This window comes from Mastigoproctus giganteus, chromosome 4 (genome assembly GCF_048544385.1).
Source record: "Mastigoproctus giganteus isolate SK-2022 chromosome 4, ASM4854438v1, whole genome shotgun sequence".
Taxonomy (NCBI): domain Eukaryota; kingdom Metazoa; phylum Arthropoda; class Arachnida; order Uropygi; family Thelyphonidae; genus Mastigoproctus; species Mastigoproctus giganteus.
Window position 1 is genome coordinate 144624217 of NC_143578.1, and position 26284 is coordinate 144650500.

The 26284-nt window shown below is 38.4% G+C and overlaps 1 protein-coding gene across 7 annotated transcripts in view; it reads left to right on the top strand.

Moving 5' to 3' along the window:
• LOC150087109 (protein O-linked-mannose beta-1,2-N-acetylglucosaminyltransferase 1-like) overlaps window positions 1-26284 on the top strand; it is a 637681-nt gene that overhangs the window by 337529 nt on the left and 273868 nt on the right. For all 7 annotated transcript variants that reach the window (XM_090372960.1, XM_090372959.1, XM_090372965.1 and 4 more), the window contains one exon: window positions 18762-18827. In XM_090372960.1, the coding sequence (XP_090229086.1) occupies window positions 18762-18827 (66 nt within the window). The remainder of the gene's footprint in view (window positions 1-18761; window positions 18828-26284) is intronic.

The following is a 26284-nucleotide window of genomic DNA, read 5'->3' on the forward strand; positions in this document are numbered from 1 at the left end:
ATCTTTTTGCAGATAAGTTTGTTGTTTTAGTTTGACTGTTCATTATGTATTCAGTAGTAAGAAAATTTGGGGAGGATATGTTATATGAAGTATTGAAATTTTTGGATATGGAGAATATACACACACAGCTAGAATATATCCAGCTCCTTGACCTCTACATGTGGCCTCTACAATTCCTGACAACCCTCATGAAGCAGGTTGCCCCATCTTTAGACCCCCTTCAAGAAGCTCGATATATTTTTTAGGTGTGGTCTCAAACTTGGACACAGTATTCCCAGTAGGATCTTACAGTTGCCTTATACAATGGACTTATGATCTTCCTGTCTACAGGCAAAACAAATGTTCAATAAATTATCGAAAGAACACCATGAGCCTGCCTCACTGTGTGTCTGCCCTTCTCAAAGAACTTCTTGTTTTTCTGTATCGTAACTCTCAAAACCCTTTCTTCATCCCCACCAAATGTATAAGTTATTTTGGGGTTATTATTCCCTAAGTGTCAGACCTTGCATTTTGCAGCATTAAAACACTCCAGACAATAGCAGGATTGGGCATGTTTCCAAAAATGTTTATTTGAATAATAATTATTCCTTATTTAATTATTAATTTATTCATTATTCAAATTGTTTGTTAAAGATGGAATTATTTATTTTTATTCATACTTCAAATAAATTATTACACATTGTTTCTTATGTTTCAGAGAAACATTATTTCTTTTCTACTCTCCTAATACCATGTAATAAATGGCACATACTACATGGTTTAACCAGAGTCTTGTAGACTTTGGTTAAACCATGAAGAAAAAAGGTTTATATTGGATCCTAGCAAGTTTTCTTTTTGTCAGCAAGTTGTCATTTACTGGATTGAATTACCTCCTTATTAAAGCTGACAGCTTGCAGAAATTCAGAGGTCAGTTGGAAGTTCATTATTATTCAGGTAATTATTTATTATTGTATTACAAAAACATGAACTTTCTGATTTTTATAAATGACATTGACAATGAGATACCTGATAAAATGTCAATTTGCAGAGAATGTGAAGATTGAAAGAATGGTTAATGATCAGCATTAAGCAGCACTCCTTCAGGATTAGTTGGACAGGCTTAAAGGAATAGTGTACAAGCTTAAAGAAATAATGTTCAAGCTTAAACTTGGACAAGTTTAAAGGAAGGGTTGGAATAGAATAGTGTTTAGCACCATTCGGAGTTCTAGTCAGTATCTTCTTCAATTAAGCATACTGAAAGTTGGGTTTAGGAGAGACCACATTTCCAAATTCTTCTTGGTCTTCCTCTACTTTATTTGCCTGTGATCTCCAGTTGTTTAATTATTTTGTTCACGTATCATTATCCATCCTAGCTATACGTTTCCCATTCTTTTTTCCAGTTATATGACTCTGATGATTCTGATGAGTATAATAAGAAAATGTACAGGGAAATAGAGTGGGCCAGTAAATCAGAGAGTCTTATAATGGGGGATTTTAATTTCCCAGATACTGACTGGAATTTGTGGGTTGTTCACTCACGCACTAGCAAGGCTTTTGCGGATTTATTGGATGATTGTTTTCTACATTAGCATGTTTGGGAGGCAACTAGAGGGAGTAATATTCTTGATTTGATTATCAGTAGTGATTCTTCATGCATTAAGAATTTGCAGATAAAGGAACCACTAGGTGGCAGTGATCACAATGTGCTGAAGTGGGATTTACTCAAAGACGTAACTACTATCAGGGGTAAAGGGAAGGGTTATTGCTTTCGTAAAGGCAACTATGATGGTCTGAGACAGTATTTAAATTCTATACAGTGGGACCAACTGATGATGTTACCAACAGCAAATTCAAAATGGGAAGCATACAAAGAACTTATCTTGGAAGCTACTAGGCTTTACATACAAACTAACAAATATTTTTCAAGGTTTACGCCTAAATGGATGCCAGATGAACTAATGAGACAGATGGCACAGAAGAAAAATGCATGGGATACATATAAATTAACACGTGACACAGAAGCCTATGATAGATATAAGCTGGTCTGTAACCAAGTCACAAAGGAGGTTAGGCAGGCAAAGGCAGATTATGAGAAATCTTTGGCAAAGGATGCAAAGAAAAACAGCAAAGAGTTCTTTACTTATGTAAACTCTAGAAGGAAGGGGATGAATCAGATTGGTCCACTTGATATCGATGGTTCAACTGTTGATGATCCTGCTCAGATAGCTAACAAACTAAATGAATATTTTGCATCGACATTAACACATGAGGAGTTATTCAGTGAGGGGAATGCCAGAGGTGTATTCAACTCTGGCAGTAAGCTAGATAATCTTGTAATAACAGAGAGTAAAGTCGAGGAGAAATTGATGAAGATAAACACAAGAAAGGCACCTGGGGTAGATGCAATCTATCCAGTTATATTAAAGGAGGCAGCAAAGGAATTAAGCAAACAATTAGCCATAATTGTGAGAGCTTCCTTGGACTCAGGGGAGGTACCCATACACTGGAGATGTGCAAATGTGACCCCAATTCACAAAGGAGGATCAAAGGCTGACACAAGTAATTATAAACCTGTGAGTTTAACTTCTGTTCCAGGAAAATTAATGGAGGCACTGGTTAAAGAAGCACTGCAGGATCATCTAGACAAGGCTTCAGTTAAAGCTCGGACACAGCATGGTTTTGTTAAGGGGAAGTCTTGCCTGACCAATTTGATTGGATACTATGATGCAGTCACAAAAGAACTGGATGCAGGGAATAACTTTGTTATTATATACTTGGATCTTAGAAAAGCTTTTGATACTGTTGCACATGGAAGACTGCTGCACAAATTGGAGCAGTGTGGCATTGGAGGCAAATTGCTGCTATGGATAAAGGGGTGGTTGAAGGGGAGAAGACAGAGAGTGGTAATAAATGGACACTGCTCATCGTGGACTAATGTTATTAGTGGAGTCCCTCAGAGTTCAGTGTTGGATCCATTATTGTTTCCTGTATTTATAAATAATATTGATGATGGTATATCAAGCTTAATGTCCAAGTTTGCAGACGATACAAAGGTTGGCAGGGTTGTTAAGGACACTACTGACGCTATGCTGCTGCAACAGGATCTGGAAAGGTTGAGCGGATGGGCTGAGAGGTGGAAAATGAAGTTTAACATTGACAAATGTAAAGTACTACATATGGGAAACTGCAGCCCCAGAGCAACGTACCAACTCTGTGGTACTGCACTGACAGTGGTAGAGAATAAAAAGGACCTGGGGGTAATTGTGCAGGCAGATATGAAGTTCTCTGAGCAGTGCAAACGGGCTGCAAGAGTAGCTCATGGTGTCTTGTCAGTGATATACAGGAATTTTTCTAGCAGGGATAAGGAGGTGATTATTCCTTTGTATAAGGCAATGGTCAGGCCACACCTTGAGTACTGTATACAGGTCAGGAGGCCTCATTTCAAGAAGGATGTAGAGCTGCTGAAACAAGTACAGAGAAGGGCAACAAGATTAGTGAATGGAACAAAGGGTTGCTCTTACGAAGGAAGGCCTAAGTTTTGCAAATTACAGTGTCTGTGTCTGGAGACTAGGCTCCCGCGAAGTGATCTGATAGAGGTGAATAAAGCCTTGAATGGTTTGAGCATGCTCAATGCTGATGGGATTCTTCCTCTTGCTCAAAATAATCACCTGAGAGGGCATAAATTCAAATTGAGGAAAGACAGATGTAGGATAGATGTGCAGAAATTTGCCTTTAGCCAGCGGGTAGTTGGTTGGTGGAACAGACTTCCATCCCTTGTTGTGGAAGTTGATAGCCTAAATAAATTTAAGGCTCTGCTGGACAGGTATTTCAAATGAACAGAGGGGTGAAATGGAAGGTTTTTTTTTTTTTTTTTTTTTGGCTGATGCTGCATAAGCTTGCTTTCTTGCATCATATGCCTCTGCTAATGCTATATATCCATTTGTTAATAGGTTGTATATTACCTTCTTTACACATGTTTAGCTTTATCTCTTAATGTTTAGTTAGTTATTTTCCTTAATTTTGCTGTTGTACCTCTTGTCTTCTTAGCTTCATACTATATTATTGGTCTTACTATAGTTTTATATATTTTAACTGTAGCTTCCATATTAATATTTAAATTGTTCCAAATTATATTATTTAACCCCCCTCCCCACAAATGGTCTTCATAGTATTAGTAGTGGCAGGCATTGCAACAATCAGCCATCTGCTGGCCGAATGCAGACTTCTACACATTTATCCTGACCATCCTTCTTCAATTTGAATTTATGTTCCCCTCATGTATATAGTCTAAGCAATAGGAAGAATGCCTTCAGCATTAAGCATACCCAATCTATTTGAAGCCTTAAATACCCCAATCAGATCACCTTACAGATGCTTAGTCTCCAGACCTTGGTATGAATATCCTTTTGTTCCCCTTGCCAATCTTGTGGTCTTTCTCTGCACCTGTTCCAGCAAATCTATATCATTCTTAAAATGAGGCCTCCAGATCTGTATGCAGTACTCAAGATCTGTGTACAGTACCTAACCATTGCATTATAAAATGGGATAATTATCTGTTTATCCCTGCTAATAAAATTTTTGTATGTCATTGACAGAACCCCATGAGATGCCTGGTAGCCTGTCTGCACTGCTCAGAGAACTTCATATCTGTGTGCATAGTTAACCCAGATCTTTTTCAGTTTCCAACACTCAAAGTGTAGTAATACACAGTTGAGAGTAATCTGGGATTACTGCTACACACATATACAGTACTTGCATTTGCCAATGTTAAATTTCAGTTGCTATTTCTCAGCCCATCAGCCTAATTTTTCCAGAGTTTGTTGCAGTAGCATACCTTGATTACTCTCATTAATCACCCTTCCAAACTTTGTTTCCTTTTCAATATCATTCATCAATATTATAAAGCAGCACTCCTTCTATACATACATACAGAAATCAGCAGTGGGCTCATTATGAAACAATGGGGACTCCATTAACAACATTTGTTGATGAAAGAGCAGTGTCTTTCGATAACCACTTTGTCTTCTTCCACTTAATCCTTTATCCATAGCAGTAACTTGCCCTTAATGCCACAGTGATCTAATTTGTGTAGCTGTCTTTGATCGGCAATCAATATCTTTCTTTGTCTTTGATGTGCAGTATCAATAACTATCCTTAAATCTAGGTATATCTTATCAAAATTTTTTTGCATTCAGTTCCTTTTTTGCTGTATCATGGAATTCAATCAAATTTTTCAGACAAGATTTCTCCTAAAAAATTCATCCTGTGACTGTAGTGTAACTCCATTTCTGTCTACATGGTCCTGCATTACTTCTTTAACCAGCAATTCTATTATTTTCCATGGAATGGAAATTAATCTAACAAGTCTATAATTATCCATGTCACCCTGTGATTCCTCTTTGGAATTGGGGATGCATTCACACATCTTGAATCCACAGGGACCTCATCTAAATCCAATGATTCTCTTGTAATTATGGCCAAGGGTTTGCATACCTCCTTTGCTTCCTGCCTTAAAGTAATTGGATAGATCTTTGTTAGGATAGATCATAGTTGAATTTGAAAGTGTCTGCAATTCTACCCAGACACGATAGGAGGGAGTATATGACGAGAACCTTGTCGATCAATTCGGTCCTGGAGAGACTGTGCAAGACTCAAGAGATAATTTTTTTCAGCCTGGTCTGTGCTTGTTAACAGGAGAGACTGCTTCTATAAGGATGGGATACACTTAAATAGAAAGGGTGCAAGAATATTTACTAACGCTAGTGAGGCAGAGTTAGGTGGGTTGGAAAACTGCTAGCTTGGGGGGATACAGGGACTAACAGATTAACAGCAGCGCTGGCAGAGACGAAAGTGATTCTTGCACTACTTCTGTTGAAATACAATTGAGCAGCAGCCTGGAAAGCAAGGCAGTGGGGATTTCCAGGACTGCTGAGAGTCATCAGGGTACAAGTAAATACATGGGCTGTGTTAGGGTAACTAAGAGTAGAAACAGATGCATGTATACTTGCATGTACACCAATGCTAGGAGTATAGATAATAAATTTGATGAGTTTGAAATGCTAGTCAAGACATAAGAGGCAGATATTGTTGGGATATCAGAGACGTGGTGTCACACAGATATAGGCAGTGCAGAGTTGGAATTTGGGGAGTACAATGTATATAGGAAGGATAGACAGGACAGAAAGGGAGAGGGGTTATGCTGTCAGTTAAGAAACAAATAAAATCTAAGAAAGTGCATCCAGTTGATATTGGTGGGTAATGCAATGTTGAGTCTGTTATTAGCAAGGGCACATGATGCAAGAAAGTAAGCTTTTATAACATCAGACAAAAAAAAAAAGAAGAAAAAAAACAACACACCCCTTCTCATTTCACCCATCCAATCACTCCAAATGTTTGTCTAGTTCCGCCTTGAATCTGTTTAAGCTATCAACTTCTACGACAGATGGAAGTTTGTTTCAGCAATCAACCACCAGCTGGCTAAAGGCAAACTTCCGCAGATCTATCCTACAACTATCTTTCCTCAATTTGAATTTATGCCCTCTCAGGCGATTATTCTGAGCAAGAGGAAGAATCCCATCAGCATGCTCAAACCATTCAAGGCTTTATACACCTTAATCAGGTCACCTTGCAGGTGCCTAGTCTCCAGACACTGTAATTTGCAAAATTTAAGTTGTTCTTCATAAGAGAAATCCATTGTTCCATTCACTAAACTTATTTCCCTTCTCTGTACTCATTCCAACAGCTCTACATCCTTCTTAAAATTAGGAATCCAGACCTGTATACAGTACTCAAGGTATGGCCTGACCATTGCAAGGGGATAATCACCTTATCCTTCTAGAAACATTCCTGTATATCATCGACAAGACACCATGAGCTACTCATGCAGCCCATCTGCACTGCTCAGAGAACTTCATATCTGCCTGCACAATTAGCATTAGTAGAGGCATATGATGCAAGAAAGCAAGCTTATGCAGCATCAGCCAGAAAAAAAAAAAAAAAAAAACTTGCACTTCACCCCTCCGTTCGTTCGAAATATCTGTCCAGCTGAGCCTTAAATTTATTTAGGCTATCAACTTCCACAACAAGGGATGGAAATCTGTTACACCAACCAACTACCCGCTGGCTAAAGGCAAATTTCTGCACATCTATCCTACATCTGTCTTTCCACAATTTGAATTTATGCCCTCTAAGGTGATTATTCTGAGCAAGAGGAAGAATCCCATCACCATTGAGCATACTAAAACCATTCAAGGCTTTATACACCTCTATCAGATCATCTCGCTGGTGCCTAGTGTCCAGACACTGTAATTTGCAAAACTTAAGCCTTTCTTCATAAGAGTAACCCTTTGTTCCATTCACTAATCTTGTTGCCTTTCTCTGTACTTGTTCCAGCAGCTCTACATTCTTCTTGAAATGAGGCGTCTAGACCTGTATACAGTACTCAAGGTGTGGTATGACCATTGCCTTATACAAGGGAATAATCACCTCCTTGTCCCTGCTAGAAAAATTCCTGTATATCATTGATAAGACACCATGAGCTACTCTTGCAGCCCATCTGCACTGCTCGGAGAACTTCATCTGCCTGCACAATTACCCCCAGGTCCTTTTCATTCTCTACCACTGTCAGTGTAGTGCCACTGAGTTGATACGTTGCTCTGGAGTTGCTGTTTCCCATATGCAGTACTTTACATTTGTCAATGTTAAACTTCATTTGCCACCTCTCAGCCCATCTGCTCAACCTCTCCAGATCCTGTTGCAGCAGCAGAGTGTCAGTAGTGTCCTTAACAACCCTGCCAACTTTTATATCGTCTGCAAACTTGGACATTAAGCTTGATATGCCATCATCAATATTATTTATAAATACAGAAACCAATAATGGACACAACACTGAACCCTGAGGGACTCCACGAATAACTTTAGTCCACGATGAGCAGAGTCCGTTGATTACCACTCTGTCTTTTCCCCCCTCAACCACCCTTTTATCCATAGCAGCAATTTGCCTCCAATGCCACACTGCTCTAATTTGTGCAGCAGTCTTCCATGTGCGACAGTATCAAAAGCCTTTCTAAGATCCAAATATACAGGGTGTCTCAAAAATATTGGTACAAACATTTAGGGGAGGTAGGTAACATCTAAAGGAATGTGAATCGCATAGGAACCCATAACTGGAAACATCACGGGAAAGTAGTAGCAGAGGCACAAGAAGCAGAAATGACCCAAGACTAATTAGTGGCAAACATTTATTTGACATAATATTAACAATGGAGTGCGAGATGGATGCATTTCACGATGTTACAACATATGCTCGAAAGTTCCACCATGAGACACGATGCATGCGTGACACCGATGCAGCATGGATTGGTGGACACGGTCAAACACACCTGGAGTTCCTTTGAAAGTAAGCAGCAGTGCAGACGAGTCTCATCAAGACATCCATTTCCGTCTCCACTGGTGATCATACGCGATAGATTTGAGGGCCCCCCAAAGAAAGAAATCAGATGAGCATGGCGGCGAGGCAACGGGTCCACCACAGCCAATTCATCGACACCCAAAACGCGTGTTCAAATGGTCACGAACACATCTTCCATAATGGGCAGGCGCCCCGCTATGTTGAAACCAAACGTTGCGTCTCACATTTGCTGGAACATCCTCAAGTAATCCTGGTAGAACTTGTTCAAGAAAGATCAGATATTTAGTGGAATTCATGCTGGATGGTAACGGGTATCGGACGGCTAAGCAGTCACCGACTATACATGCCCACACATTTATTGCGAAGCAATGTTGTGCCGCATGGGGATGCACACTGTGTGGGCCCTCTGCTAATCCATACACTAGGTGCATGTCTGCCAGCTCACAGTTCTTATATCGATTCATGTTCTTCGTGCGGCGACTACTGCTTGAATGAGTAAACCAGAAATTTTCCATCTTGCGAACTGATGAACAGCGCTGTCTACCGATTTATGGTTACGTTTTCGGTTATGGGTTCCTATGCGATTCACATTCCTTTACATGTTACCTACCTCCCCTAAACGTTTGTACCAATATTTTTGAGACACCCTGTATAATATCAAAGTTATTCCCTGCATCCAGTTCTTTTGTGACTGCATCATAGTATCCAATCAAATTGGTCAGGCAAGACTTTCCCTTAACAAAACCATGCTGTGTCCGAGCTATAACTGAAGCCTTGTCTAGATGATCCTGCAGTGCTTCTTTAACCAGTGCCTCCATTAAGTTTCCTGGAACAGAAGTTAAACTCACAGGTCTATAATTACTTGTGTCAGCCTTTGATCCTCCTTTGTGAATTGGGGTCACATTTGCACATCTCCAGTCTATGGGTACATCCCCTGAGTCCAAAGAAGTTCCCATAATTATGGCTAAGGGTTTGCTTACTTCTTTTGCTACCTTCTTTAATATAACTGGATAGATCCCATCCACCCCGGGTGCCTTTTTTGTGTTTCTCATCAACAATTTCTCCTCCAATTTCCTCTCAGTTATTACAAAATCATCTAGCTCACTGACAGAGGTTGCTTCACCTCCAGAATTATAGAATTTAAATACTGTCTCAGACCATCGTAGTCACCTTTACGAAAGCAAAAACCCATCCGGCATTTCCCTTCCTGAATAACTCCTCATGTGTGAATGTAGATGCAAAATATTCGTTTAGTTTGATAGCCACCTGAGCAGGATCATCAACAGTTGAATGATCAATATCCAGTGGACCAATCTGATTCATCCCTTTCCTTCTAGAGTTTACATAGGTAAAGAACTCTTTGCATCCTTTGCCAAGGATTTCTCATAATCTGCCTTTGCCTGCCTAATCTCCTTTGTGACTTGGTTACAGACCAGCAATTTATATGTATCCCATGCATTTTTCTTCTCTGCCATATGTCTCATTAGTTCATCTGACATCCATTTAGGCCTAAACCTTAAACAATATTTCTTAGTTGGTATGTAAAGTCTAGTAACTTACAAGATAAATTTTTTGAATGCTTTCCATATTGAATTTGCCGTTGGTAACATCATCAGTTGGTCCCACTGTATAGAATTTAAATACTGTCTCAGACCATCGTAGTCACCTTTACGAAAGCAAAAACCCATCCTTTACCCCTGATGGTAGTTACTTCTTTGAGTAAATCCCACTTCAGCACATTGTGATCATTGCCACCTAGTGGTTCCTTTATCTGCAGATTCTTAATGCATGAAGAATCACTACTGATAATCAAATCAAGAGTATTACTCCCTCTAGTTGCCTCCCGAACATGCTAACCTAGAAAACAATCATCCAATAAATCCAAAAATCCTTGCTAGTGTGGGAGTGACCAATCCACAAATTCCAGTCAATATCTGGGAAATTAAAATCCCCCATTATAAGACTCTGATTTACTGGCCCACTATTTCCCTGTACAGTTTCTTATTATACTCATCAGAGTCATTAGGCCTATAGCACACTCCTACTCTCAATTTTGATCTCCCAATGCTTATGTCACACCAAACTGACTCGACACTGCACTGTCCAGCGATGTAGACTGGCTGCACTTCCTTGGATTTTATATGTTTCTTAACTAATAGCATAAACCCTTCTTCCTTCCTATCCTGTCTATCCTTTCTGTGTATATTGTACTTCCCAAATTCCAGTTCTACATTCCTTATATCTGTGTGACACCACGTCTCTGATATCCCAACAATATCTGCCTTTGATGTTTTGAGAAATACCTCAAATTCATCAAATTTATTAACAAACTCCTGGCATTGGTATACCTGCACCTGTTCCTATTCTTAGCTACCCTAACACAACCCATGTGTTTACTTGTACCGCAATGACTCCCAGCAGTCTCTAAAATACCCTGCACCTTGTTTTCCAGGCTGCTGCTCGTTGCAATAGAAGCAGTGCAAGAATCACTTTAACCTCTGTCAGTGGCTACTGTTAATCTATTAGTCCTTGTATCCTCCCAAGCTAGCAGTTTTCCGACCCACCTAAAACTGCCTCGATAGCATCGGCAAATATTCTTGCACCCTTTCTATTTAAGTATATCCCATACCTGCAGAAGCAATCTTTCCTGTAAACAAGTACAGACCGGGTTGAAAAAAATTCTACCCCTTGAGCCTTGCACAATCTTTCCAGCGCCGAATTGATCGACAAAGCTCTCATCATATATCCCTCCTATCATGTCTGGGCAGAATTGCAGACACTTTCAAATTCAACCCTAATTCAAGGGTTTTTTTCAACAGTGACCTGCACTTGTTAAGTAATTCTGCCAGTCTCCTACTCTTAATATCTTTGGCTTCCTCTTTTTACAACTTGGCTTTCTCCAGTCCAGCTTTCCTAACAGTGTAGTAATTTTCCTTGCTGATTTTAATGTTCACAACTGCAGCTGGCTTTCATTTTCTAGTCACACCGACCCAGCTGGTCGAGATGCTGAGGCTTTTGCAATTACTAATGACCTTGTACAGATTGTTCATTTACCTACAAGAAAACCGGACAATCCTAACCATGCAGCCAACACGCTTGATCTTTTTCTCACAGACAACCCTTCTAAGTTCACTGTCGAAGTGAGTGGTCCTTTAGGCACCTCAGATCACAGCTTGGTGATTTTCTCTTCTCCAGTGGATCCTCTATCTCATGGCTATTCCCAACCTCATTGTTTGGCATTACAAGAATACAAAATGGGATGATCAGCGAGATTTCTTTTCTTCTTTTCCTTGGTCGGATTACTGTTTCAAAACTTCTGATATCGACATTTGTTCAGATCGTGTCAGTTAAATTATTCTTGTAGGAATGGAATCCTTTATTCCACACTCCATTTTAAAATCTTGTCCTTTATCTAAACCTTGGTTTTCCAGTAAATGTGCTAAGACTGTTCAAGAGAAGAACATTGCATATCGTAATTGTCTTGTTTCCAAATCTTCAGTTTCATTTTCTGCCTACACCACAGCTCGCAACAATTGTAAAGCAGTTATTAATCAGTCCAAACTAGATTTTGAACAGGCTAAGAGTATAAAACTTGCTTTTTGCCCTAATGGTAGCCGAGCATTCTGGTCTCTTACCAAAGCTATTGGCCGCAACTTTTGCCCATCTCTGCTCCCACCTCTGTCAAAACCAGTTGGTTCTGTTGTCACTTCAGCCAAGGATAAACTGACCTGCAAACATACCATTTTTCTTCCAACTCTTGTATCAATAATCTTGATAAAACACTTCCCACGATTCCCAGCTTGCTCCATTCAATGCCTCTTGTGGTCTTCCGTCAAAAGGATGTCAGAAGGATTTTGACGAATCTTGATGCTAAGACAGCTCTAGGTCCTGATGGTATTTTCTCCACTTGTTCTCAAAATCTGTGCTCCTGAACTAACTTCTGTTCTTTGCCGCCTTTTTTCACTTTCTTATTCCAAAGGTGTTTTTCCTTCTGCTTGGAGATTTGCTCATATCCAGCCAGTTCATAAAAAGGGTGACAAATCCCTCCCATCCAGTTATCGTCCCATTGCAATTACTTCTACTCTTTCTAAAGTAATGGAGAAATCAATTAATCGCCAACTCTTAAACTACCTAGAAACCTTCCGTCTGGTCAATGATCGTCAGTATTAATTCTGTCAGTGTCGATCCACTGGTGATATTCTGGCTTATGTTACCCATTTATAGACAAATTCAATGGAAAAGTTCAGGGAAACACAAGCAGTTGCTCTTGACATCTCAAAGGCTTTTGATCGTGTTTGGCATAAAGGTCTCCTAAACAAGCTTCCTTCTTATGGTTTGCCAACTGTTTTTTGTAATTGGTTATCCAGTGTTCTCTCTGATCGCTCATTGAGGGTGATGGTAGATGGCTCTCTGTCTTCTAACTTCTCCACTAATGCTGGTATCCCCCAAGGTTCAGTTCTTTCCCCCAATTGTATATTAATGACCTTGATATCCATAGTTTTGCCGATGATAGCATATTGCATTCCACTTTCCAATTTGAGAAACCTTGCCCTGCTCAATCAGCTTCAACTTCTCGAATATCTGCTACCAATTCCTTAAATGCCGATCTCCAGTGGGGCAAAGACAACTTAGTTGATTTCAATCCTTCTAAAACTCAGTCTTGTGTTATATCTCGCAAAAAAGATTCTTCTGCCCCTATCTTTATCTTTGGTGACACTCCAATTTCTAGGCAAAATGATATGTCTCTCTTGGGGATTAACCTGACTTCTAATCTCTCTTGGCACAAGCACATTACAAATATTGCTTCCTCTGCATCTAAAAAACTTGGTTTTCTTTTTTGCTCATGGTGTTACTTTTCTTCCAAACAGCTGTTGACTCTGTACAAATCGCAAATCCGCCCTACCATGCAATATTGTTCCCAAATCAGGGGCGGTGCCCCCAAAACCTCTCTCAGACTTCTAGATTCCATTCAGAAGAGCACAATTAGGTTAATTAATGACTCCTCTCTAACAAAGTCTCTCCACTCTCTGTCTCATAGATGTACTGCTTCTGCTGCATGCCTTTTCTACAGCTACTTCCATGGGCACTGTTCTTCTAAATTGGCTTCTGTAATTCCCGCTCTCTCTTTCAAAACAGTCCGAACACGTGCTGCCACCAGCCAACATCCATTTACTGTCCAACTTCAAACTCACAGAACCATCTTTTCATCTTCCTCGTTTATTCATTCAGCTGCCGTTTTCTGGAACAACCTTCCTTCGTACATATTTCCTGAAAATTACAGTCTACATCAGTTCAGGTCTAATGTCAATAAATATCTTCTTTCATCTTCTCAGGCGCCTCCGTAGCCAGGTGGGAAGGAGCAGCAGTGCGTAGCACACGCTTCTTGATTAGACCGGGGTTCGAGCCCGTCACCACCAAATACGGAGGATGCGGAAAGGTCAGGGAATGACCACCGCACTGGAGCAATATGGCCTTAGTTGCTAATGCTCCTAAAAACCAAATAACAACAACATTCATCTTCTCAACCTCCAACCCCAGCATGGTACTAAGTATTATAGGTTCTAATGCCTCTCATGTTTGGGGTTTTCATAAAAAAAAAAAAAAAAGACCATCCCATGTGGACATCCATTTTTGAGCATGATGGGAAAATCTTTATAACACGTCAGACTGCCAAGTATCCATTTGGCATTTATGTCCAAGAGCTGCTCAGAAAGCTTAACATCATGGTAGACAAGGTTGCTCAACACCAAAGCAGCCCCTTCCACCCTGGCCTGCTCAAATACCGGCATCTGACTTCTTGCTTAAAAACATGATGAAATCTAATACCCCATCTTCCTTTTAACTTCAGCTCTATTCGCAACAGCATGCTGAACATTCTGACAGCCTCACAAATACTTTCTCCCCACAGAGCATATTACAGTCGCATGGATCCAAAACGGGCAGTCATGCCAGTGTAACTGTAATTTTCCTCCCCAATATCACCATAGCTAAAAACTCTTCTGTATTTATGTAATATGTTTACTGTGGAACTCTATGCAATTTGTATAGTTTTAAGCTTCATGTGGCCAACAACTACACTGGCCACTGTTCTATGTATGGCATAGGACAGTGGATTACCAGTCCACTGTTATTTGTTATTTTGTTATTTGGTTTTTTTAGGAGCATTAGCAACTAAGGCCATATTTCTCCGGATATGCGGTGGTCATTCCCTGACCTTTCCGCATCCTCCGTATTTGGTGGTGACGGGCTCGAACCCCGGTCTAATCAAGAAGCGTGTGCTACGCACTGCTGCTCCTTCCCACCTGGCTACGGAGGCGCCCCCAGTCCACTGTCCGATGCCAGTTATAGGTTACCAGTTATTGCAATTTAAGTTATATAAAGGAAGGAAAAGAATTACAATGCATTACTCAGAGAGATCTTGCATATCCTGACCAAACGTAATGAAAATATGCAAAGTATTATCCTAGTGGTATCCTGGTAAACAAGCATGCAGATTTAGTTACCAAAACTGCAGGAAATTTTATTGATTCTTTCAATTTACCAGTTTCAGATAAGTTAATTGTAAATCAGTGATGTACAGAAATGGCAACAAGAGTGAGAAAACCAAACCAACAAGAAATTATTCTGTATAAAGAAAGCGATTTAAAATTGCAGAATTCCAACATCTAAAATGTTATATAAGAAGTTATACTGTTAATATCAATTTCTCAAATACACCAATACCATTGTAATCAATTCACTAAAAGAATATAAAACAGAAAATTCCTTCATAAGATTACACCAGCATTTAATATAACTGAACATTTAAAATACAATAGATAAATGTGATAAAACAAATTAAAATAGAATAAAATCTAAAATGTTATAAAAATAATAAATTCAAATTCTGGAGCTTTCCAAAGCCTTCCTTTTCTGACTTATACTCTGTATAAGTACATGGCATGCCGATTGCAGTGGTAATATGTGACTCCTGTCATAACCCCACTGTGTCACCGGAAGTATCTCTTCATCTGGTTTGTTGCTAGAAAGCACCCACCCAAGAACTACAGATACAGTAGCGGGCTGTATGCGCTATCTCTGATCTTGTTTCATAACACTTTTTGTTTTTCCTACACAAAGACTCTTGAGCCACTTTTGTTCATAAAACCTGTTTGCACTTAACCATTACCATGGTGAACCTGGTGGCTTACCTACACAATATAGCTAGGGCCGAATGGTCAAAATCCTCTTTAATAGCATTGCTGCGTTCCTTCACCATATCCTTAATATGATGACCTGTCTTGCAAATGAACCATGTCTTTTGCGTTGTGCCGTGGGTCTTGTACACTTTCATTTTGACCCCTGTGGAACTGGAATCTTAATCTGCGAAACCATCAGAAATTCTGGCAAGAATAGAATCCTGCCAGAAAGCTACACAGAGATAGACATTTATATAATTTCAGGATCCGAGAAATCCCTACTGCCTCCCTTACACCTTTTGTTGGCATATTGATCCAACATTGCCTGCAGAAAGCCATGCACTGAACAATGTGATTTCGCCCTATTCCTATTAGTTTCCACCCACCTCCCCTTCGTGATATGGCAGCGTGATCATTCCCTGCCCATCACTTCTTTCACAGGACTATTTTTATGCATCTTTGCATGAGCCAACATATAATTCACAAATTATCCCATTCACTTCAAGCTTTTTGTATGAGCTAACCTTCCTAACCAAAACAACTTTGAAAGCTTAGGATGCCATCAACCTCCATTTCAGTGGTGAATTGGATGTCTGCTGAAAAGCTGTTAAAATGAGGCAAAAGCTTACCCTACCTTGAGGAATAACAGCAGAAAGAAATGGACAATAACATGACTGGAAGTGGCAATAGCATATAGCAATAATACAAATGGTTATAAGCCATGGTTGGCTATGTCATATATATCTAGCCACTGAATCTTTGTTTTTAAATGGTATGTTTGCTGAAAATCATCTGGATGAAGAAACACTTCCATTGCCATGATGGGATATGACCATATAGGGCCGTTGTGTTACCATCAGAACATATATTCCACTGATGAAGAAAGCCCTGGCTTTGGAAAGCTCTTCTATTTTTATTTATTTATTTTTATAATAATAGTTTTAGATAATTTTATTGTATTTTAATTTATTAGTTATTGCTTTTATGTGTTTTATTTTTAAAATATTATTTTTAAAATATAGTTATTAAATACAGGTTTAATTTTATGAAGGAATTTTGTGTTTTATGATTCTCCTAGTGACTTAATTATAGTGGTATCAGCCCGAGAAAGTGATGCGATGGGTACTCCCAATGAAGATGCTTTTTTTGGAGTTGTATACCCACTAATTCATCTTCAGAAGCCACTGACCTCCAGATTGCTGAACTTGCAATTCACAATCTAGCATGCACTGTCCTATGCACATCAGAGGGTGATGAACTGTCTTTGGCTTATACACTGGATATAACCAAATATTTACCTACCTCAAATTGATATGATGCTATAATGCACTTCAAGTTTCATTCATTTGAATGAAACTTGAAGTGCATTATAACTTGAAACTCTATTTCCCAACCAGGAAGGGAATTAGAGCCTACTAATAACTACTCTCCTATGATATCACTAGACAATCCAGCCAATCAGAACTTCCATTTTCTAGTTTTGTTTAGCTAAACCAGGTTACGGACCTTTAGTTTCAGCATTCTCCCAACTAATTTCTGTTGTGGCTCACCAGATTGTTTTTCACTATTATGGTTTTAATTTGTAAACCATTTAAAACCATATTGAAAAGGATTCTAGGGAGGGATTGATACTTGTGGTGAAAATAAACCCAATTTTATGCAGTTGAAGTGTCGTCTTTTTAATTGCTATATCCTGCATCAAGATTCTTCCCCTTTTCCTCAACACATTATGGATTCTAAAAGTCATGCTGAATTTTAGTGATGTGAACAGAGAATATTTGTGAATTGATTATTTTCAAGAATTATCCATCATTAGTTTTATATAAGAAAAAAAAATTAAACTGATGATACATATCAATTAAACTTTTGATTCATGCATACTTATAGGGATATATATCGTGTACACAAGGATATATACACTGAGTGATCACTGAATTACAACCACCTACCTAATACTGTGATGGGTCACTGTTCACACAGATAAAAGGTGCTATTCACCTAGCCATTGACTCCACTGTATGTCTGAAGATGTCCATGCTGGTTGCAAGTCTATACAACCTTACTTCCCATTCCAGTGCATCCTAGAAGTATTCAAATTGGATTGAATTCAGGCAAATTTGAAGGCCAATCAAAATGGCTGATATGTACCCTGTGTTCCTCGAACTACTTGTGCACATGCAGGCCCGATGACATGGCATGGCATATTATTGTCTTGGAAGATCCTGTGTTTCTGTATCAGAAGAAATGCAACAACAGCAGGGTACACATGGTCTCCTAAGAGCTGCCAGCAGACCTAACCAATGAAACTTTGGTCCATCTGCATCAGGAGGTGCTAGTTATTGCCAAAAAAACATGCCCCATATTAAGTAACCACTGCCGCAAGCCTGGATAATGGGTCCATGGTCTTTTGTTGTTTGTGCCACACATTAAGGCTTTTGTTGGCATGTTGTATTAGGTATTTGGACTCATCTGACCAGCACACTCATTTTCAGTCCTGCAGTGTCCTACCAGCATGTTGTTGACGCCATAGCATTTGCCATCGATTATGATCAGTTGTGTGGAGAGGGTGTCTCTTCGGTCATCTGCTGTGGAACCCGATACATCTGAGTGTGCGACACATCATTTGGGATATTGTTCTTGCATTCTCCATATTGCATTGTTGATGTCGACTATCACACAGTGACCTGCTTGAGCATATAATGTGTTGCATCCTTTGCTCACCACAAACATCCAACTTGCTTAATCGTATGCAGTTTTGTTGGTGGGAAATGGTTTGACCTATTTGAAACCATAGTGGGCCTTGAGCAACTGACAAGACGTACTGTTTCCGATACGGATTCACTTGAGGAATCAGCTCCCACAACCATGCCATTTTGAAACTCCATGATATCTTTACTATATCCAATAGTTGCTACTTTATCACTTTGACTGGCACGACCAAATGCAAATGACCACTGCTCAAACTTACTAATATGTTTGTTTTTTTTATACTGCAAGCTATACAGCATAGTCCATTATGGATGGGGGTGGTCATAATTCAGTGATCACTGAGTGTAGTAAGTGGTGCATTTTTCACTTGGGGATTGTAGAAGAGGTGAGAGATAGGTAAAAGGTTAAGAACTAATGTAATAATTTTTATGTGGAGTATTTTTTATGGCTAATTAAGTAATAACCCCCCCCACTTTTTTTATAAGATACTTGAAGATGCTGAGGATAATAAAGGAAGAGGGATACACGTTTTAGTCCTAAACCAAGCTACAGTGAGTAAAATACATATTGAAATTGGAAATATTAATAGAAAAATTTATTTAAGTAAAAGCAGTTTATTTGAAGTGCTGAATTTTTTTTTTTTTTTTTTTACTGTTGAATTTTCTGATAATTTGCAGATAAAGCATATTTAATTCTAATATTACAATTGAACTCAAAAAAATAAATTAAACATGGTGTAGTGGTAGTAGTAATGGAGGCATGTGATGCAAGAAAGCAAGCATTATGAGTTTATGAAACATCAGCCAAAAAAAAAAAAAAAAAAAAAAACAATTTCACACATCCATTCCCTCTAAAAATTTATCCAATGAATTTATTTAAGCTATCAACTTCCACGACAGATAGAAGTTTGTTCCAGCAATTAACCACCCACAGGCTAAAGGCAAATTCTGCACATCTATTCTACAATTTGAGGAAGTCTTTCCTCAATTTGAATTTATGCCCCCTCAGGTTCGTAATTTGAGCAAGCGGAAGAATCCCACTTCTGGCATTGGCATTGCTGTGGTAACAACTTTATCTACCTTAACAAACTCTTCAAACTTGCTGACAAAATTCTTATGCGTCTTCAAAGTCCCGCATTCCTTAAATTGCTATAACATTTGTTTTCTTTACTGTGTTTTTATATCATATTCTCTCCAAAGCCGTTCTTTCTGAAACAGTGATCATTACATTAGCTGTGGTACTCTTCCAATCAAAAACAATATTTTGGATAGCATCCAAGTCTTTGACTGCAAACTGCTTCCTCCTCTGTTATGGATCAAGTATCTTATCAAGCAAGCTCTATATGCTCTCTTAAGGTTATAAACAATGCCTTGATCCAGTGGCTGCATAAAACTGATTGTACTGAGAAGTAAGAACAACATCCATATATTTGTCAACCTAAGTGCTTCAGCAGAATGAGCTTTGCTACAATCTACAATAATCAAAATGTTCCTTTTTTTCTGAAGCTATTTTTCTGTTCCCTCTCAATATCCAAGGCTGAAGAATTTTGATCATAGGCCAAGCACTTTGATTGGCCTCATAATTGCAGGGCAGTTGGTTGACTACTTTAAAACATCTTGATTTGGAAAATTTACTGACTACAGTTCAGTGCAGTTTTGTACTTACATCTGCATTGCAGCATAAGACAATAGCGATTTTTTTTTGTTTACTTAATTTTCTTACATTAAAAGAGTCTTATTGAACAGAAAGCTTTGTACAGCAAATTACAAAATATACTTGCCTTGTCAAGATTAAAAATATCCTTTGTGCTGTACTTTTCAAGAATGGACTGAACAAAACACAACCTGCTATTGTCCTTTCTTGTTGTTTGTTATTTGGTTTTTAGGAGCGTTAGCAACTAAGGCCATATTGCTCCGAGATATGCGGTGGTCATTCCCTGACCTTTCCGCATCCTCCATATTTGGTGGTGACGGGCTCGAACCCCGGTCTAATCAAGAAGCATGTGCTACGCACTGCTGCTCCTTCCCACCCGGCTACGGAGGCGCCTATCCTTTCTTTGTCAACTGATCTAGACTCACTGCAAACATTTTGTTAAACTAAGTTATTCCTATCCTTATATTTTTGGAGCCAAGCCACCTGCATTTGTTGGCACAACTTGAAAAGTTTTGTTTCAAGCTCTTCCCATTTTGCACCAATTTATTTCGTGTTTTTTTTTATTGCTGCTCTGCCGTCTGCAAGATGACAGACTTTAGGTTTTTTTTTTTTTTTTTTTTTTTTCAATATAGTAGATAAAGGAATATTGTATTCTTTTGTCTATTATACTTAGCTCCATTCTATCGAATTCTTGTATAATTTCCAGGACTAATTCTCTCCATTTACACTTTGTTACTATAACTGCTAGGTAGGGAATAATATAAATAAACTTTGAATTTATTTAACAATATCAGCTCAGATCCTTTCAAAAATGGCACAAAAAAAATATTCTATAACCAGGAGTGGTCCCAGGATTTTCTAAAGTGGGGTGGGGTGGGATGGGGAGTAAAGCAGTTAAACAGCAGGACTAAAGCAGTTTTCAGAAAATCATTAAACTTGAATTTTTGTAGCAGTAAAAAATCCACATTATTTGGATCACAAGTGGAGGGCAGTGGCACCTTTACCTGCTACCTGGATCTACAACTGAAAAGGGTGCAACAATTGCAAATGACCTGAAAGAATTAGTCTTAATCCTATAGAGGGGTGGAGGTGATGTGGATTTTTTTTTTTTTTTTTTGGCTAATGCTGTATAAGCTTGTTTTCTTGCATCAGTTGCCACTACTAATACAAATTAAAATCCCCTGAAAATGGTACAATTCATACATTTTAAATAAATTACCATGATAATGGAAATAAAATAAAGGAGTACTTCACTAAATGGCAGTAAGTTTACAGAAGATCCATATTTTAAAACTGGCAAGTCATGAGATTATTGGGAATAAGAAAACTTTTTTTTCAATAGCTGAAAAATTTATTTTTTTTGACTTTATGCTCTTTTCAAAATAAATCAATCATACATCGGACTTAAACTATCCCTATCCCATATCTCTTAGAGGGGAACAGGTATCCTGTGTGTTATCAGACACTTAGCCAAAAACAGTGATGGATCCAATATCTCTCTATTACAGAAGATTTAGGAGAAGTCCGGTTGGCCTGCCTCCCTAAAATCCACTCATGCACACCTTCTTGATGGTAAGTCCTGTTACGTCACTTAGGTGGCAACGAACGTGTAGAGTGGTTCTCTTCAAGACGCCTGGTCAGCGTGAAGAGGAAAAGACCAAACCCTCCAGCATATGACAGAACAACAATACAAATGGCCCTCAGTCCCCAGCAGCTTTCACTCTCCCTCTTACGGCAGCGAGAGGATCAGAGTGGAAGCAGAGGGTGCTAAGAATCTCTGGGTACGACCAGGCTGCCATGCACGGAAACTGAACTTGGCCTGTTATAACGTAAGATCACTCATCGGTGAAGAGACAGGATATTAGAGCTGGAAAAGGAATTAGAAAATGTGAATTGGAATATCATTGGTTTGGCTGAAACAAGAAGAAGAAATGAATCACTTATAAGTTTATCAAGTGGAAATCTACTGTACACCAATGGAAACAGTGAAAGGAGTGAAGGTGGAGTTGGGTTTCTGGTCCATAAAGATTTTAAAAACAACATTTTAGAATTCACAAGTACATCACCAAGGGTGTCAAGACTAATACTCAAGATTTCTAAGAGGTACAAGCTAAAGATTATAATGATTTATGCACCAACATCGAGCCATGATGATGAAGAGGTTGAAGAAATGTACACTGAAATTGAGAGAGTCTTCTAGATGAGCAGAAAACCCACTACACTATTATTATGGGGGACTTCAATGCTAAGGTTGGAAAAAGGCAAAACAGTGCAGAAAGAGGAACTATAGGAAATTTTGGAATTGGTGAAAGAAATAAAAGAGGTGAAAGACTTGTAGAATTTGCAGAATCTCAAGGACTGTCAGTAATGAACACTTTTTTCAAGAAAAGGGTGAACAGAAAGTGGACATGGAAGAGTCCAAATGGATTAACAACTAATGAAATCGACTTCATCCTCACTAACACAAGATATATTGTGAATGATGTTACCGTCCTGAATAAGGTAAGTGTTGGAAGTGATCACAGAATGGTAAGATGTACACTTGATATAGATGTAGGAAAGGAAAAAACTGACTCGAGTAAATAATACAAAGGTCTTTGAGATAACAGAGGAGGAGAAAAAGCAGTATGTACTGGAACTTAAGAACAAGTTTGAGCTTCTGCAGACTGCTCAGGACCAAGATATCGACGAGAAATATTACAACTTTCTGAAAGTGATAAAGCCCAAGAAACCTATAGGGAAAAAGAAATCCAAAGAAGAAAAAATTAGTCAAGAAACACTTGTCATGATGAACCGAAGACGACAAATGAAGAGCAAGAAAAACACTGACAGGGAGAAAATTGAGTATACTGAGTTATGCAAAGCCATTAGAAAATTTAACACAAGAAAAGTAAACAAGCATTAAGGGAAAACAAAGGATTTAAATCAGCAGCCATGAGCAGTAATACAGAAAGACAAATGATACTGAAACTGAAGAATAGCGATTGTGTACTTATAAACAGCAGAGAAGGCATAATTCAAATAGCAGAAGACTACTATAGAGAATTATACAAGGAGCGAGAGAATGATGCCAGCAGTGGGGAAGATGGTTTGCAAAGTAGCAACACATACGACATACCCAATATTCTTCCTGATGAGGTAGAATATGCATTGAAGAAAATGAAGAATCAGAAATCCCCGGGGGAAGATGAAGTTACTGTAGAGTTGTTAAAATTGGGAGGAAGAGACATAACACAAAAACTGGCAAGGCTCTTCACAAAGTGCATTAGAAAAGGTGTGACGCCTAAGCAGTGGAATAATGCAATCATAGTTTTGCTGCATAAGAAAGGAGATAAATCAGAAATTGGAAATTATAGACCAATTAGCTTGTTATCCCACATCTACAAGTTGTTCACAAGGGTCATTACTAACAGATTAGAAAGAATACTTGATGAGAATCAACCAAAAGAGCAAACTGGCTTTAGGACAGGATTCTCAACTATGGATCACCTGCATGTAATATCACAGCTAATGGAGAAAGCAAATTAATATAAAACACCATTATGCCTGGCATTTGTGGATTATGAAAAGGCATTTGACTCCATACAGCATAAGGCAATGTTTCGGGCACTGGAAAGACAAGGCATTGATACCCCATATATTATAATTTTGAAGAAAATATATGAGAGTGCTACCTCCTTTATTAGACTAGACAAAGACAGTAGGAAATTTAAAATCGAGAAAGGAGTTCGACAAGGAGACAGAATATCTCCGAAGCTGTTTACTGCTGCCCTTGAGGAAGCTTTCAGAAGATTAGACTGGTCGCAGAAAGGAGTCAATGTGAACGGAGAGTACCTAAACCATTTACGATTTGCAGATGACATTGTGGTCATAAGGCACGATCCCAAAGAATTAGAGGAAAATCTTAATCAGTTATGCACAGTTAGTAAGGATTTTGGACTAAAGATGAATATGGCTAAAACAAAAGTAATGATGAACAAGTATGCCACAGAAAGGGAAATAATGATTGAAGGAGCAATAATTGAAAAGGTGGAGTCATACACTTATCTGGGACAAGTTATTAGCTGTAATAATAATAAATGGCTGGAAGTTAAGAGAAGAATAAATTTTGGATGGATAGCATTCAGGAAATATAGTCACATACTGAAGAGCAATATCCCAGTTTGTCTTAAACGTAAAATAATGAACCAATGTATACTCCCCACCATGACTTATGGAAGTGAAACTTGTGCACTCACCAAAAGAATGGAAGAGAAGCTGAGAACTACACAGCGAAGAATGGAACGAATTATATTGGGAATCAGACTGTTAGATAAGAAGAGAAACACATGGATTAGGCAGCAAACTCAAGTAAAGGACATTCTTATCAAAACTAAAGAACTAAAATGGTCTTGGGCAGGACACATAGCTCGAAGACACGATGACAGATGTACTAAGAAAATAACAGAATGGTACCCAAGAGGAGCTAGAAGAAAACCTGGAAGACAAAGGCAGAGATGAATAGATGAAATTCATGAGTTTTTGGGTAGTAAATGGATGGCCAGTGCTCAAAACAGAAGGAACTGGAAAGTTACTGGAGAGGCCTTCATCCTGCAGTGGATTGAAAATGGCTGATGATGATGATGATGATCCCATATCCCAATGCATCTAATAATTATGTAGAACTTAGCCTTGCCTGAAAGGTGGGCTTGCTTGCAGTTTACTATAACTGTTATTTACTACTTTGGCAATAATTAAAGTATTTTCTGAATCTATCTCCAATGGTTGATGGGATATTTTTTTCGTTACTGGATTACATTTTCTGAAAATGTTGGTATCTGTTAATTTTGCTAGCAATTGGCTGTCACTGTTAGTCATAATATATCATTTCTATAGAGCAGAGGTTCCCAAACCCTTATATTTTGAGCCCCTTAAAATTTTTCATAAATATCATATTACTCTCCCCCTCCCAAGTGCCAGAGCAAGTGCAAATAAACAGATTTGACATAAAATTTAGCTATAAATATATGTACATACATCTACAAATTAATTTATACTTCAATACATTTAATCTCAAAGAAATAAAAGATGATTAAAATACAAATAAATAGAGATAAATAAAAAAATGCTTTGTACCAGGATTAGTGGGATGGTTTGTCCATATTTCCTTTAAAAAGTGTTTCATGAAAACCAGTGTTCTCCGACGAAAAAAAAATGAAGTGTGTCCCAAGGGAAGGGCCATGCCCCACACTTACAATATCTGTACTCTAGAATATTATTCTGTAGAAGAATGCTTTTAGAATTTTTGTATTTTAGAGCTGTTGTTTGCTCTAATTTTAATTATCTGCTAATAATTTTGTAATTAAGTAATTTGTATGTATTGCACTTCTTGCTTACTCAAAAACAAAAAAATAATAATATATATATATATATATATATATATATATTTTAATGTATATAATTTTAATGTATAGAATTACTAATGTATATATATATATATATATATATATATATATATACATTAGTAATTCAGTCTTGTGACTGATCAGTTCCTCTAATGAGCTGTTGCCATCTTTGTCTCTCCTGTGCTGTTTGTTTTAATTCCTCAAAATTTTGAAGCCCTGCTTCATCCAGCAATGTCCTGATAAAGGTCTTTTTTGGTCTATCCTTAGGGCACCTTCCCTCCACAGTCCCCTCCATTACATCCAGAAGCAATCCACCATGTTGAATCACGTAACCCACCTATTTTAGTCTAGTTGATCTTGTTCTACCTAAAATTTTCCTTTGCTGTTGGACACATCTTAATACTTTCACATTGCCGACCGGGCTAGCCGGGTGGGTAAAGTGCCTGCCTGGCAACCCAAGGGTCGCGAGTTTGATTCCCGCCTCGGGCTTGGATCAAAGTACTGCAAAAACCTTGGGAGGTGCATTATGGCCACAGAAGCCTATGTGCCAACAACTACCAAAAAAAAAAAAAAAAAAAACTTTCACATTTGACACTTTTTCAGTCTATTTAATTTTTTCCATCCTGCACCAGCACTACATCTCGAAGGCCTCAAGTCTCTTTTTGTCTCTCTTTGTTAGAGTCCACGTCTCTGCTGCATATAGTGCCACTGACCAGATATATGTATTTATTATCGTCTTCCTAATTTCTTGTGACATCTGCTGTGTAATCAAGGACAGTTTATTTTTGAAAGATTGTTTTGCCCTTGCAATTCTCATCTCAGTTTGACATGAAATATCCTGTGTAAATAACTGCCCCAGATACCTAAAGTACTCTACCTGTTCTTTTCTTACTCCATCGATCTCAATTTAGAAGAGAATTAACCTTTTATCAATCATCCTTAGTTTTCATAACAACTCCAGGGGGCTCACA